The sequence below is a fragment of the Chelonia mydas genome, chromosome 5 (genome assembly GCF_015237465.2).
Source record: "Chelonia mydas isolate rCheMyd1 chromosome 5, rCheMyd1.pri.v2, whole genome shotgun sequence".
Classification (NCBI taxonomy): domain Eukaryota; kingdom Metazoa; phylum Chordata; order Testudines; family Cheloniidae; genus Chelonia; species Chelonia mydas.
In genome coordinates, this window is record NC_051245.2 from 40,226,167 (window position 1) to 40,242,776 (window position 16,610).

Sequence of the window (16,610 nt, forward strand, 5' to 3'; positions counted from 1 at the left end):
ACGGCTTCCCAGTCCACAAGTGAAGCCCTCTATATGATCATGCAAACAGAAGAAAAATAGCCCCTTTCTAGGGTTCCTATGCTTCTGCCACCCCCCGTAGTTGGACGCAGATCCATTCCTGTCACCCAGTTCAGCCTTATAAGACTTGGTCACAAAAAACAGCAGCTTCATACCCCTGCCTTAACCTTGGTCTTAGGATGCATCTGTAAAGTTAACAGGAGCCCACTTAAATCATGATCATACAGAGTCATGTGTGGGTGGGCCCCTAGCTTGTGCAGAGCCCGTGTTGAAATGTGAGAGGGGGAGGAGTGGTCTCATTTTCCTTCTACCAGGATTGTTTATTTGAGTCTAATATTTCATTCTCTCTATAATTTTGAGGACCCAAGATGATTTCTCTCACAAGAAATGACCTGAGAAGGAGTTGTCACGGAAGGCTTTAAATATAGGGTTTTCTTCCTTCAGACTATTCTTAATATTGGGGAAGTTTGCCTGCTTGTGTGTGCTTAGTTTTTCTTTTTGTCCTGATAGTTCTGCGTGCACTTACGTAAATCACAAGCACCTATTTTTGCACCATCTTTACATTTTCTGGGCTCTTTGTGTATAGTCGGGGCCTCCCTGTTTCTGTAAAGTTAGTACTTCCCATAATGGAATATTGATTGGCTGTGTACTGTACTATTGCTAACCTGTTGGGCTGGCTAAAAGAACAAGGAGACACAGTTGGGAGAAGTGGGGGCATGGGGAGGAAATTGTCTATGATCTTGTATTTGAAGATTATCATCATGTGTATGCATTGGAGGGAGGATTAATTTTGCATGGGCAACTTTTAATTTCCGCAAAAAGAAAAGGAGTACTTGTGGCACCTTAGAGACTAACAAATTTATTTGAGCATAAGCTTTTGTGAGCTACAGCTCATTTCATCGGATGCTGAGCTGTAGCTCACGAAAGCTTATGCTCAAATAAATTTGTTAGTCTCTAAGGTGCCACAAGTACTCCTTTTCTTTCTGCAGATACAGACTACAACGGCTGCTAGTCTGAAACCTTTTAATTTCCTGTCTTTACATAAATGCTGATTCTGCCTCCTTTACTCATTCAGAGTAGTACCTTGCCTTGGAAGTATTGTGTCTTGCCCAGCAAATAAGAAGTGGGCCCATAAAAAGGATGAAATACCGGTGCTATTAAAATCTGTTGCAGAGCTCCCATTGATTTGAATGGAAACTGGATTTGTTCTGAAATACAGCATTTTGTTAAGTTAAATATATGATAGTTTTGATGTCACAAGAAAAATGCAGGTTTTAGTCTTTTTTTTTTTCTTAATAGAGATTATGTTTAAATACTAGGTTTCTTTTTTTTTCAAATCACATCTATATTATTGCTTTGAAGTTGACAAATATTTTTCCATTTCTTAGCCTGATTAACAAGAAGCTCTTAAGCTTGCACTTTTTAAAAAAAAAAATCATGTATTTGTTTGCATTGTTAATCTGGGAGTAGTTTTTGATGTTTTGGTAGAACATTGTAAAATTTTTCAAACACAAGAAATTCTGGCTTATGTATGTTAGGGTGGTTGTTTACTGGTTAAATAAGTGCAAAATTAAAATTGCATACTAAACAATCTTCCTTTTTATTTTGAAGGATGAATTCCACTCACGATTGCGTTTTAATCGAAGAGGACTGGTTGCTATGGCAAATGCTGGAGCTCATGATAATGGCAGTCAGTTTTTCTTTACACTGGGCCGTGCAGATGAACTTAACAACAAGCACACCATTTTTGGAAAGGTTTGCTATAGAGTTATGACTTGAATCGTGGTTTTGACAGATGCAATTAAATGTACTTCTAATTCAGAGAATGTTTTCTTATTATCTTCGCACAGCTCAAATGCATTTTGCTACTTTCAAAGTTATTTTAGTATTTAAGAACATCTCAGTTTTTGTCTGTCTTCCATACCTGACCTTGATCTCAATTGGTAGTTTTCCTTAGTAGTTAATTTTCCATTGGTTTTCTACTAAATTGAACCTTTACAATACATTTTTTCAGAGTAATCTAATAAAATTAAAAGTACCCCGATTGTTGCATATAGACTGTTTTTTCTGTTTATAAAATGTTAATTTAGAAATGCAATTCTAATATCATTATTCAAGAACAACCCAAGCAAATGAAAGCAATAAAATGATGATGGTTTCAAGGAAATGTGGAAACTGTCAAGTAGGTTAGCTCTGTATTCTACAGAATTTTTTGTTAGTTTTATTTTCAATTCAGAGCTCCCTTCACCAACTTTTGTGGCACCTGAATAGTTCTTTAACGCAGAATCGGGTTGCTAAAGAGCAGAGTCTTGTTGCATTTAAAATATTTGTAGCCATAGGTAATGTAATGTAAATATTCCTCCTTCATATATTCAAAATTATTTACATAACAATTCCCTTAAATTTTGCAGAATAATTAACAAGCAGTCTGAAAATTGATAGGCTCTGAAATAACTAACTTTAAAAAACTTTTGTGAATTTGTTAGATCACTGGGGATACCATATACAATATGTTACGACTGACTGAAGTAGAAATTGATAAAGAAGAGAGACCACTCAATCCACACAAAATAAAAAGTAGTGAGGTATGTATGCGGTTATTCAAATATTCTACTTTTTCTTTGTCTTCAAACAATTCTGTTCTAGTAGGATGTACTGGCATTAATTTATCTGAGTGGGTTATGTATTATTGTTGAAAAAATAATTTTCAAAATAGTGAATTTTTAAAAAATAAAGTCTTTTTTTTTAAAGGTGTAAGTATTCTAAATTACAGCAAAATGCTTATTAAATATTTGTATAAAATATTTAACTTTTTCTTTAGGTTTTGTTTAATCCTTTTGATGACATCATTCCAAGAACAAATAGAAAGCTGAAAAAGGACAAACCAGGGGAAGAAGTAAAAAAGTCAAAATCCAAAGGCACAAAGTAATTATACCTCATAAGTGGGCCTTTCTTTAATTTTTTACAGCTCTAATTATAAAATTATTTCAGTCTTGTTCTATGATATGCTAGTATAGTATAGTTCTATGATATGCCTTGTATAGTACCTTGTAAAATAAATGTGGTACCTGATTTTTTTTCCAAGATGGGAGGGCATAAAAACTGTTTTCATAGTTTAAGCAATTTGTCCCTTTTCCTTTATTTCTTAATGCTGAATATTATAGTTGGTAAAAAGATTGTTTACATACAGTTGCAGGTATAAGATTTCAGCATTATATGTGCCAAATTACAATTTAAAAAAACTGTTTAAAGAACAGTAAAGTTGCAAAGTGAAGCAGTCATAAATTAAGAAATGCCAGAATAAAGGGTGCATGTGCAACCTTAATATGTGCCCTTTGTATGTGTGGATCGTTATACAGTCTCTGATTTCATGATTATATACTACTTTGTCCAAGGCACCGTCACCTCATTCTGTGCATCGAACTGATGGTGTTCTCAGAATGAATCAATACTCTTGTGATTGACAAAGTTTTCTGTAGGACTCCTTATTTGGTGCAGGAATTGGAAAGTATATAGTTAATAAGGCAAGGGATTGCAAGAAAAATGGTCTTACGGTCAAGGAAATAGAATTCCATTCTGGAGAACTGGATTTTATCCCTGCCTCTGCCACAGAGTTCCTTTGTGATGTTGGGAAAGTCATTTAAACTAAAATATTCACAATTGGCCACTAATTATGTGTTTCTTGTTTTCTGGATGTCAAGTGGGAGACATTTGGTGTCAAATTTATAGAAGTGTAGAGTGCTCACAACTTCAACTGAAGTCTGGGAGATGTGTTTTGAATGTATAAAGTGCTATAAAAATGCTAGGTACTCTGGAAAGATCAGTCCTTCAGTGTCTCAAGTTTAGCACCCAAAATTAGTGGACATTTTTTGACAGTTTTAGCCTTAATATCTTTGTGCCTTGGTTCCTCAACTGTAAAATGGGCTAATACCATCACCTAATCTCACAGTTGTTGTATTGATAAATTCATTAATATTGTGAAGCACTAAGATACTACAGTGAGAGTCCCATAGCAACATCGAAGAGAAAATTAATAGTTTTGTATTCAGTGCAGGGTTTGGATGGTGGGTATTAAAAAGGTTTGTGGCCACGTATTTTGAATGAGGAGCATAAAAAGAAATATTGAATAACTAGCTAGTCCCTCAATAAATGAGGTAGGGATCTTAGGGAAAAAAAGCATGTGATTATGTAATTAAAAATTGTATGATTATATATACATAAGGGGGCAAATTAAGTTTGCATGGGCAACTTTAATTCTGGTATTTTCTAACTTATGAGTGCTTTGCAACCTTAACAATCCTGTAACAAGTTTTTTTTTAGTAAATTCCTCATTTGTTTGTTTTTTAAAAAAGACACCAACATGAAAACCCAAATTCTGTCATCTGGAACTTTTATGTATATTGGGTCATCAGCAAGATTCAGTTAGATCCCAGCACAAATCCCTACCACCTGAGTAACTGGTGGTAGTAGATGCCTGTTATCCTCTCTGTGGATCACGTGCGTACACACAATTTGACATTGAGTTTCACATCTATTTGCAGACAGAGAAATGTAGAAGTTCAGGACTCTTGGTTTGGATTCAGTTCTAGGTTCTGGAGGGGAGTGTGGTGTAGTGGTGTTAGATTCCTTTTGCTGTTGTCAGTGGCCTGTCTCTGTCCTCCTATCCAGTGTTCTGATCCCAGTACCTGCTTGCCTCTCCCTCAGATCCAAACCATTTCCCTGACTAGTTCCCCTCACCCCCCCAACCTGCTTGCTTCTGTCACCCGTCTTCCCTTCTGACTCCTGTAATCCCTTTGTTCTTCTTCGAGTAGCATCCTGATGGGTGCTCCACTTCAGGTGCTCATGCTCCCCCTACCCTGTGATTAGAGATTTGTGGTAGAAGTCCCCTTTTGGCCTGCTCATGCACCCTGCATGTCGCTGTGCCTCGTAGTGAGGTTATATTGGGCTGCAGGGGCAAATCGCCTTCAATTCATTCTCAACTGTCTTCATCCTGAGATGAAGCGTTTAGCATGCCGTCTTAGTTTCACTTTGTACACTGAGCTAACTGAGTATGCTTAGTTTAGTTTAGACATGTTGTTGTTGTTCCCCATTTGAGGGATTATTTTGGACTTGGTTTTTGTTTCTGGGATATGGTGGGGTCCCCACACTTTAAGTGTTGTCTTTCATGCTGGGAAGCTACGTCAGTTAGTATGAACAATCTCAGTGTCTTCGGTGCGTGGGAGATGCCCATATACCATCAAAGTGTAAGATCTGCTGTTCGTTCAAGAGCAGATGTAGAAAAAACAGGGAGATAAAGTACAAGCTCCTCACGATGGAATTAATCCTGAGACCACCTTCTGACCTGGATTTCAGGAACCCTTGTACATAATGCCCTGTCTACCTCTGGATTCTGGTCACTGTGAGCCTCAGCATTGTCACTTGTCACAGCAGTGGGAGATCCAGCATTGTCACTTGTCATAGCAGTACCAAAAGTCCCACACTCTTAAGTCCACACATATTGGCAGGAGTGCTAGATCTCCTTCCAGGAAGTCTTGGTCACTGGGGACCTCAGGCCCCAAAGGGAGCGCTACTGAGGCGCCAAGTACTTCTGGAACCACAAAGAAGGAACCTGCTTCCAAGAGCCATGATATTGCTAAGAAAGGCACAATAGTGAATACCTCTTCTACTTCCAGTGACTATGCCCATTTTAGTGGACATTCCACTTTAAAGAGGTTGATGTCATCAGATCCTTCTGTACCTATCCCAGTGCTTCAGACCTTTTGCCTCTGAGTCAGGACATTCTTGTTCTGTGCACACAGGACAGGCTGCACCAACTCATATTACCAATGTACCTACCAAGGCTGACTTCCACAGGACTCTGCATGGCTCCTGTTTATTTTCCCCTGCTATAGCAGGAATTTCAATACTCAAGAGTCCTCCTGGTATTGAAGGAGCCAGCACTTCTATTACTTACCAGGACCGCATATCTCTTGGTACCAAAGTCTACTGGGTTACTGTCTCAACACTTCTTCTCTTGTTTCTCCAACTTTGACCACCCAGATTGAACAATTATCACTTCCCCTGGACTATGTTCAGGATTACTATGTTGAGGATGAATCCTCCGACTCACAGATCTCTCTTTACAGATCTCCTGTCTCCTCTGAGTCATTATTCTCCTTCACATACAGAAAAAGGGGAGGATAGGCAACACTGACCTTTGACAACCTGGGGTGATAAACCATGGATGCCTCCTCTCATGCCCTGTGCTCCCATTCAGTGATCTCACTAGGATCCCTGGGCCCTGTATTGACAACAGTTTTTAAGGGCACTGAGTCCTCTCAGGAAACATAGACACACACTGTCTTGTGCCTTCACTTCCTCCTCTCCAGCCAGAACCCGGAGAGGAGACATTTGAGGAAAAAGAAGCAAGAGCTCACAAAGGTATTACACTTCATATGTGTATCTCTTCATTATTGCCAGATGAGATAGTAATGTGTCTACCACAGTCCTTGGCAGATGAGTTTAGAGATTTCCAGAAGCTGATGAAGTATATCGCAGATACTTTTCAAATCCTGCTTGAGGAAGCCCAGGACTCCCATCATAAACTGGACATTTTACACACACCAGCTTCTCATGTGGCACTCCCTATTAATGAAGCTTTACTAGAGCCTGCCAAGACAATCTGGTAGACTCCAGCTATGCCGCCCCCCCATCCCCTCACACACACACACACACACACACACACACACACACTTGTAAAAGTGCCAGCAAGAAATACAGTGTGCCAACCAAGGATTCAGAGTTCTTATTCTCACATCCAACACCAAATTCACTGGTCATGGATGCAATGAATGTATGTGGTAGACAACACAATACAAAATATACTCCCTATAACAAGGACCAGAAGTGACTAGATCTATTCGGTTGCAGGAGTTATTCCTCCACAGTGCTACAGTCCAGAATAGCAAACCATCAAGCGCTCATGTCAGAATATGACCATTTGAATTCTAACAAGTTTAACACTTTTATTGACCATTTGCAAGAAGAGCACCACAAGCAATTTTAAGGCTATCATACATGAGGATCAGCTTCTACCAAAGATGTTGCTGCAAGCCTTCATAGGTGCAGCTGATACAACAGCCTGGTCCATTTCTGTTGTGATTGTTATGGGCTGAGCTTCTTGGCTGCAGTTGTCAGGCTTTCCTAGGGAGTTACAGAGCACTGTAGAGGACTTCCCTTTTGATGGTCACACATTGTTTTTTGGAGTCACTGATGATTGCCTTCACACTTTGAAGGACTCAGTGGTCACACTTAGATCCCTTGGAATATACCTTGCAAATAAAAGAAAATTTAGCAGGTTCCAGACATCACAAAGATCTCGCTCAACTCACTTCTCTACTTTCTGTAGATCAATTGATGCTCTGACCAAGATGCTGAGATATTCCAAGAAAAAGCCTGCTACTACCTCCTCTTCATTTTAGCCATCTGTGACATCCAAACATTAGCTCTGATGGCCTCGTCAAGAGTCTGAACCACCTGCTCCAAATAAATCTATCTCTGCAATGTCCCATCTTCCTTCCCCACTTTGGATACCCCCCTTTTCGTAGTTTGGATCTGCATAGGAGACAACAACATTCAACACAGGGGGCTTGGGGATTGTACAATCTTGGTTATTCCATCCATTTCACCTCCCATCCCCTTTTCCTGTCTCTTTTCAGAGACCCATCTCACAATTAGTTGCAGAGTCAGGAGGTTGCTCTGTCCTATGCTTAGGGGTTATAGAACCACTTCCAGTTCAGCACGGGGAGGAAAGGTTCTGTTCCAAGTATTTTCTGGTCCCCGAAAAGAATGGAGGATGGAGACCAATATTAGATGTCAGATGTCTCAACAACTGCATGAAATAACGTAAATTCAGGATGGTGATCCTGACAGTTATTATTCCCTCTCTAGATTTCAGGGATTGGTTTGTGACTCTCTACCTTCAAGACACTTATTTCCACATTGAAATTCACCCCTCTCACAAGAAGTTTCTTTGGTTTATAGTCAACCTCAACCACGACTACTTTCAATACCAACTGTTCCCTTTTGGCCTCTCCTCTGTCACAAGCATATTCTCAAAGGTCATGGCAGTCCAAGCCGTCCATCTACATTGTGTAGGCATAACTGTCTTCCTTTTTCTCAATGATTAGCTACTCAGGGGCTGATCCTATCATGTGGTCCATTGGCAGTACAAATGATGAGGTCTTTGTTTCATACCTGAGACCTCCAGATTAACCATGAAAAGTCTGTTTTGATCTTGGTTCAATGGATAGATTTTATAGGAGCCTCGACAGGTTTGCGAATCTACAGAATCTTAGTACAAAGATTCAAGTAAGCCCTCAGACTTCAGCAGGGAATTGTCTTCAGCAGTTGGGCCATTTGGGGGGGTGTGTCTGCATGACCCAACATGTCAGATTGCATCTTCAGTATTTCAGGGGTGGCTCAAGACAGTCTACATACCAAACAAGCACAGACTTCACAAATAGGTCTCTCTTCCCCTTTGGATTCTGGACTTGCTCAATTGGTGGAAGAACTCCTCCAAAGTCTGTGTGGGGAGTTCTCTTCTTTCAACCTCCTCTGACCACCATTATCACTTCAGACAGATCCCTGTTGGGATGGGGAGTGGATCTTGGTCCACACGTCATCCAGGGCAAATGGTCTTTCTATGAGAGTCTCCTGCATATCAACATTCAGGAGTTGAGGGCAGCCAGGAATGCTTGCTCCCATTTTCTTTCACCGAACAAAGCCAAATTAGTCAAGATCATGACAGACATTGTGTCCTGCATGTTTTACATCAATCGACACAAGGGACCATGCTCCCCCCAACTCTGTGCCAAGGAGACAAAGTTCTGAAATTAGCATGTAACGAACCTGATAGCTTCTCAGCCTCTTACCTCTCGGGTATACAGAACATCACAGCTGATCACCTTCACAGAAACTTCTCTCAGAGTTATGACTGGAAGATGGATTCACAAATGTTCCACAGCATATTTCTAACCTAGGCGTTTCCAGAAGTGGATCTTTTTGCCACTGCTGCCAGTGCAAAGTGCAGGAAGTTTTGCTCTGTGGGGGTAGGGGGGAGAGAGTCGTGTTTCAGTCACTGGGAAATTACTTTCTTATTCCATGGGCCAGGAGTCTTCTTTATGCTTGCCAACCAATGCCATTGATCTTGAAAGTTCTCAAAAAGGTCAAGCAGGACAAGGACTAGGTCATTTTGATTGCATTGACTTGGCCAAGGCAGGTTGGTACTCTTACCTGATTCAGTTCACTTCACTTCTCATTCGCTGCTGAGATTTCCAGTTGCTTGCCACTGTTGTCTCAGGGTGCCCCTCGACAGCCACTTCACACCAATTTGGAAGTTTTCTGACCTCAAGCAAGGCTCCTAGATGGTTCTCGGGATAGAGACTTCCCACTTAAGAGGTACAACAGGTTTTTAAATAGCAGAGAAATATCTATGAGAAGTACTTACCTTCAGAAATGAAGAAATTTAACCTATGGTGTATCTGTTGGCAAGTGTCCATTGACCATGGTTCTCTTTCCACCACCCTGGATTATCTGTTAGAATTAAAAAGATCAGGTATTGTTATGAGTTCTGTCAAGGTTCACTTGGCAGCAGTAACAGCCTTTCACTAATCTGTGGACGACTTTTCACCACAACTTCAAGATTTCTTAAAGATTTGAATAGTTATCTATGGGTTAAGGAACCTACCCCGGTATGGGACTTGAATGTGTCCTTAATTGCCTTATGACACACCCCTTTGAGCTACATATTCGCCATTCAACTTGCCCATGAAAACAGCTTTCTTGGTTACCATCACTTCTGCCCAGAAAGTGGGAGAATTGAGGGTATCAATGGCAGATCTCCCCTGCCCTGCCCTGCCGTGTTCTTTAAGGAACAGGTTTCGTTACGGTCACATCCCAAGTTTCTACTCTAAATGTCCTCTGAATTTCATCTTAATCAGACCATTCATTTACCATTCCCCCCAAAATCACATCACTCCAGACAGAAAGCTGCTTTCCATACCTTGGAGGCCAGAAGGGCATTAGCCTTCTATCTAGACAGGACCAACCATTTTGAAAGTCTCCAAGACTGTTTTGATTGTGGACAGATCTAAAGGATCCACAGGCTCCACCCAAAATCTCTCGTGATGGATCTCTGGGTGTATTATTTCATGTTATGACTCTGCCAACATTCTAAGTTGCCAGCCCATTCTACAATGTTGCAATCTATGTCTATGGCATTACTAAAGGATGTTCCAGTTGCTGACATCTGCAGAGCTGAAACCTGGATTTCAGTACGTACTTTGGTTCATGCCTCTAGATCAGATGTGGCAGTTGGCAGTCCAGTTTTGTCTTCAGTATTGGATTCTGTTCTGAAGATCCTTCCTTCCTCTGGCGATACTGCTCAGGAGTCACCTGAAGTGAAGAACACATAGGGACATTACTTGAAGAAGAAGGAGGGGTTACTCACCTTGTGCAGTAACTGGGGTTCTTCAAGATGTGTGTCCCTATGGGTGCTCCACTACCTGCCTGCCTTCTCCCTGGTAGGACTTTGTGGTAGAGAAGGAACTGAGGGGGAAGTTCACCCACTTAGTAGGGCGCATATGCGGGCCAAACAGGCACTGCTATTGAGAAAATCTGATGAAAGGCCCAGAGGGTGCATGCGCACCTGAAGCAGAGCACCCATAGGGGGACACATCTTGAAGAACTCCAATTACTGCTCAGGGTGAGTAACTGTCTCTTTCCTCCCCCCCTCTTTTCCTTATCCCATTTTTATCAGTTGGCTTCTCCTCCTAGATGCTTAGGTATAAGCAGTCTCCCTGCTCTCCGTTCCTGTGCCTTGCACCACATTGGCCTCTTGGAGCCAGGAGGAGCAATTGTGCAAACTACAATCTTTTCAGAAGCATATAACTTGGCCAAATTTGGGTGAATTTCGCTCTTGACACTAGGACAACCAACCCCCTGTTAGATATTTAGCTCCTTCTTTAAAGCAAGAAGTGCTAGAGCCTCTCAATAAAATAGTTGTAAGAATTTTTGTAACATGAGCAAAACAATGCTTATTTCCCTATTCTCTTTCTCAGAAATGTCTGGATAATTTTAGCTGAAATTGACACCCAGCTATTCCCCCCGCCTTCTCTCCCCCCCCACCTCCCCCCAAAAAAGAAAGAAATCAGCTTGAGGCAGAATGGAATGCAAAATTTTGGCCCAAAAAGTTGAAGTCTGGCAAAGTTATAAGCAACTAAAAATACCTTTGTTTAATGGAAGTGAAGTAGCAAACACGTAGCTAATGGTTTAAATGAGATAACATCCAGTAAATAACTGGCATTTTATTTATTGGAATTTTGAAATTTCATATTTATTGTTTGCATGTTCAAAATGTCACTGGATCAAAATGTATTTTTTGTTTTTGTTTTTTAAAGAAATTTTAATTTGCTTTCATTTGGAGAGGAAGCTGAAGAGGAAGAAGTGGAAGTCAACCGAGTTAGTCAGGTACAGTTCCCAATTACTTGTATCTCTCCATCTCCTATTCTTACTGTTTTTCTTTTGGCATCATTGTTTTATAGTGATAGTATATCAGTTTGAAACCTTGAAAGTTGTTCATTTTGTAGTTTTTCTAGATTTGACCAATAACAATTTAGGGGTAGGGAGGAGCTGTATACTTAGTTTGTAGCATTCTATTCTCCGATGTTGCAGTCTTTTAAATCTTTTATATAAATTATTTTTTTGTCTTGTGTAATTTTGAATATGATTTTAGTTTTCCCACTTTTACAATTGTTTTGTTGTTTCTTTCTTTAAACACAGTATTGTTATACTTCATAGCATATTAGTGGTTCTGCCATTCAAAGCCCATATATACGGTGTGGGTGTAAACTGTGTTAAAAGAAAGTTGTTTAGCTTTCAAAAAGTTGTTTAGCATGCAAAATGAAAAATTCAAAAGTTAGGAAATGCCACTTTTGTGGATGTCTATTTAACCGCAATTCTGTCCCTTTGTGCATCTATCCTGTGCACTGAATGAGGCAGGGAGCCTATGGAAAAAACAGTATGTGATCATGTAATTAAAGGCTATATCATGATGAATATGCAGAAGTAGGCAGAGTTAAGGTTACACTGGTACCATAATTCAGATTTCTCCTGACTTTCAAGTGCTTGACTTTGCCACCTAAATAAGATTATTTAAAAAAAAGTTTTGTCACTGTAACTATCCGTTATGATGTACGCTGCTTGGATACACTGATCTGTTGGCTTTGTGCCAGGGAGGTCAAAGAGTCAAAAGGGACATTATCCAAAAAGAGCAGTGTATTTCTGAAAACCTCGGGTAATATTTTCAAATGTGGATAGCTAAATTAACCATTGCCTCAAGTTCCTCTCCTACATCATCATCCTCCTCTCTCACCAATCTAGCTTCCACCCTTTCCACTCATCTAAAACTGCTCTCCTCAGGATCACTAATGATCTCTTCTTGGCCAAATCTCAGGGCCTCTACTGCATCTTCATCCTTTGACTTCTCTGTGTTTTCATGTTGCTGATCATAGCCTTATTCACAAAGGCCTGCTCTCCCTTGGGTTTTACAATACTGTCTTCACTGGTTTTCCTCTTACCTCTCTGGTTCGTCCTTTTGCACATTTGGCGAGTCCCCATCCTTCTTTCTGCCATTCTGAGGATCGTGTTCCTTAGGGTTATGTTCTAAGTCCTATCCTCGTCTCTCTTTTTGGTGGGTCTTACCACTTATACAAACTCAGCTATCATCACTATATTGACAACTCACACATCAACTTTTACATTCCTGATCTATATTTTTCCATTTCATCTTTCATCTCAGACTTTGACACCTCCACCTGGATGACTTGCCATCAGTTTAAGCTTAAAATGTTCCAAACTGATCTCCTCATTCTTCCGAAATTCTCCCTCTTTTTCCCCTCATTGTCACTGTTTTCAACATCATCATCCTTTCCTCCACTCAGGGCTGATGACTGTCTTTAGTGACTACTGCTCCTTCATCATATGTATTCAGGCTGGCTGAGCTGGACTACATCTAGTGAGAAGGAATGAGAGTTGCACTAGTTAGCATTCTTCTTTATTTGTTGTAAATGAGGGAAAACACCACATATAGACCTGGTTGCCTACCTATTAAATAGGTGATTTTCTCTAGCTCTGCATCCCCATAGCAGAGAAATGGGCATTCTTTCACTTTTGGTAGTTAGGCCTAGCCACATAACTTTCTTTCTCTGCCCCTGTGTCTTGGCTGAATCATGGGCGACCAGACCTAGTATTCAGAGCCAGAGTCTGCAGTCATGAGATGGGAGTCAAGTATCGGCTGGCTCAGGATACCGGGGGAAAGGGAGCAGGAGACAAACTGGAGATCTGAACCACGAGTCAGGAACCAGAGTCAGGCTGGGTTGAGGTACCAGGGGGTAAGAGACAGGAGACAAAATGAAGATCAGAACCATAAGTCAGATACAAGGAGTCAAGCTAGGTCAGGATGCCAGGAAATCAAGCTCGGGGAGCAGGAAGCACAAAGAGCACAGCCTAGAACATGGTGGAACCCTGTTGTTCGGACAGTTTTCTGTTCCTGCTGCTGGCTTAAGTAGGGCAGCCAGCACTCACCAATAGGACCTCATGGGTGGAGCGTCAAATTGGGGCTGAGCTTCATGGGTCCCAGGTAAGCGATTGTCAGCCGTCTGCCAGGTGGCGAGTTGGAGCGTGGCCACTCCCATGAACCCAGCAGACCCAGGTTCCGAGACCTGTGGTTCATGACATCCTGCTAGCTGGAGTCCTTAAGAAAATTGAGGTCAGAGCTGAGCATGGCAGGATGTCAGGTTCTAAGATACTGCATGTAGGGCTAACTGATTTGGTAGCCAGATAGGGTGGGTCCTGTTGGCTTCAACTCAAGAGAATAAAAAGGTAGACCGTTGAAGAAACTGTTTTGTATTAATTTTGATGGAATATATGGGCCCAGAGAGTCAAGATGTTAACATGACCCTGTCACCGTGTATAATACCAAACAGTTAAATGTGGTTCGGGGTTTTCAGTACTGAGGCCTCAGTCTGCTTAATACCATGGCAAGCACACTAGAAAATTCATGCCAAAGTTCGGAAGTTTATTGATCAGAATATGTAAGAGAAGAAGAATCAGAAAAAGTCATAGATATTTTGGAATTGGAATTGAAATTGAATGCTTATGCAGAACAAACTAAATCAAAACCTGTTTAAGTCCGCATCTCTCTCGGAAAAAGTATCAATTTGGATCTCATTTTGTCAGGCAGTCCTTCTTGGTGGGGAAGAAAGGATTAGTTTGTTGTTCGCTTCTGAGGTGTGAATGTCAGTCATCTTCTCTGCCTTTGACAAAACAGATACAAGGAGGAAAAAGAGAGAGGATAATAAAGATGAGGGAAATATGGGTTTTATTGATTATGTCAGGATACCAACCACCTGGTCAGGCATGGATGGGCACTCTGACCCGGCACTAGAACAGTTGTTCCTGTGGACTCAGGCTCACTTTTCTGGTCTGGGATGTCATCTGTCTTGTCTGGTCAGATCAGTCTCCTTACAGGTTTTTCTCAGGCTTGTCAGTGCTGGATGAGCAGTCTCATCTCATTGTGCTGGTACTGTGTGGTACAGTAGGTTTAATGATTGTGTGAAAAGCTGAGAGAGATAAGATAGGAGGAAAATAGTGGGGGATGAACATAGGAAGGGAGGACAGAGCAGGGTCTCAGGCTGGAGTTTTTACTAGTCTACTCATGATGGCCAGGTGTCCCGACTAGCACCCTGAGGTCTGGGTACCGCATTGATGTGATGATGCATGAATGAAAGAGTACCACCATGGACATTTCAGAGCCCAGTTCAACAAGGCAGGAGGAGGAAAGTAGGAGCGAGGGTGCTGAGGAGGAGGAAGACACCCCGGCATCCCTAGATGCATGCAGCCTGGAGCTGTTCTCAAGCCAGGAGGAAGGTAGCCAGTCGCAGCGGCTGGTGCTTGGGGAAGGATAAACACCAGGGGAGGTGCGCGGTAAACGGCTTTTATTTTGGGAAGGAAGCTATTCGGTGCGGGCTCTTGGGGCAAGGAGGGTTAGGGCTGCATGCATGCTGAGATGCAGAATAGGGCGTTGATGTGCTCTCTCACATCGCAATAATCGTCTTCAGTGATCTCTACAAAGGTCTCATCCAGAAGCTGTGCAATGCACTTGCGCAGGTTCCTTGGAAGCGCTACTGTGCTCCTCGTCCCAGTCAGGCTAACATGTCCGTGCCACTGTGCCGTGAGAGGCGGGGGGACCATTGCTGCACACAGGCAAGCTGCATATTGGCCAGGGCAGAAGCCGCATTGTAGTAGAAGACCCTCCCTTGCTTCCCAGGTCACCCTCAGCAGCGAGATATCTTCCAGGATGAACTCCTGTGGAAAATGTGGGGACAGTGTTCAGTATGGGGCCCCCTGCAGCTGTTGGCTGTCCCCAGGCACAGAACCGCAGAGGACAGTATGGCAGTGAAAGAATCAGTTCCCCTCGACCCTGTGCTTACTCACCATTTTGGGGCTCCTGTGGGTTATGTGAGCTTGCTTTGGGATGGACAAATTATGCTATTGTTAGACTGTGCTCGTCTTTAAGTACAGGCGAATCATTGCTCTGTCTGGTGTGAACAATGCTGCCTCTGTTAGGTGTTGCATTTTGCCTTTACAGATGCAACCTTGAGATCTCAGCCGTCTGTGTTATCACCGGCCAAAAGACTCCAACGAATTAGGAAGAGGCCACGTAAAAGCAAAGAAGACATGCTGCATGAAGTCTTGCAGCAGTCCCTTAATGAAAATCAAAAAGCGCAGGAGTGAAGGGAGAATGAAACCCCATCACCATGCAGTATAGCCAGCCTGAAGTGCAGCACTCCTTGCACAGCACTCCAGACAGGAAGGCTGAGTATGAGAACAGGACATACGCAAATCTGTGATTGAACTGTTACCCACCCCACCCCCTTGCCCTTTCTGTTTCCCGAGCAGTTGTGTTTCTTTTCAGTAAATGAATTATATTTTAAATAAATGGCTTTTCTGGCTTTGAAAACTTCTTTTATTGTATTAAGTAAAAGATACCTTAGCCCAGGAAAGCAACAGGCACTGCAAGTCAGTGTAGCAAGCACAGATTCCTACTAACATTGGAACCACTGTACTTCACTCCCGTGCAGGGCACCAAATATTACTGGTGGCTTTCGGCCTCAAGTTGCTCTCTCAAGGCATCCCTGATCCTTGCAGCCCCGCGCTGGGCCCCTCTAATAGCCCTGCTCTCTGGCTGTTCAGATTCAGCCTCCAGGTGTTGAACCTCCGAGTTCCATGCCTGAGTGAATCTTTCACCCTTCCCTTCACAAATGTTTTGGAGGGTACAGCACGCGGATATAAGCGCAGGAATGTTGTCATTGGCCAGGTCCAGCTTCCCATACAGAGAGCGCCAGCAGCCCTTTAAACTGCCAAAAGCACGCTCCACAGTCATTCTGCACTGGCTCAGCCTGTTGTTGAACTGCTCCTTGCTACTGTCAAGGCTCCCGGTGTAGGGTTTTATGAGCCACGGCATTAAAGGGTAAGCGAGGTCTCCAAGGATC

At 42.1% G+C, this 16,610-nt stretch overlaps 1 protein-coding gene across 6 annotated transcripts in view; it reads left to right on the forward strand.

Moving 5' to 3' along the window:
* Nucleotides 1-16,610, forward strand: part of CWC27 (CWC27 spliceosome associated cyclophilin) — a 209,690-nt gene that overhangs the window by 16,525 nt on the left and 176,555 nt on the right. For all 6 annotated transcript variants that reach the window (XM_007058988.4, XM_043546331.1, XM_043546330.1 and 3 more), the window contains exons 4-7: nt 1,630-1,773; nt 2,505-2,603; nt 2,840-2,943; nt 11,457-11,526. In XM_007058988.4, the coding sequence (XP_007059050.2) occupies nt 1,630-1,773; nt 2,505-2,603; nt 2,840-2,943; nt 11,457-11,526 (417 nt within the window). The remainder of the gene's footprint in view (nt 1-1,629; nt 1,774-2,504; nt 2,604-2,839; nt 2,944-11,456; nt 11,527-16,610) is intronic.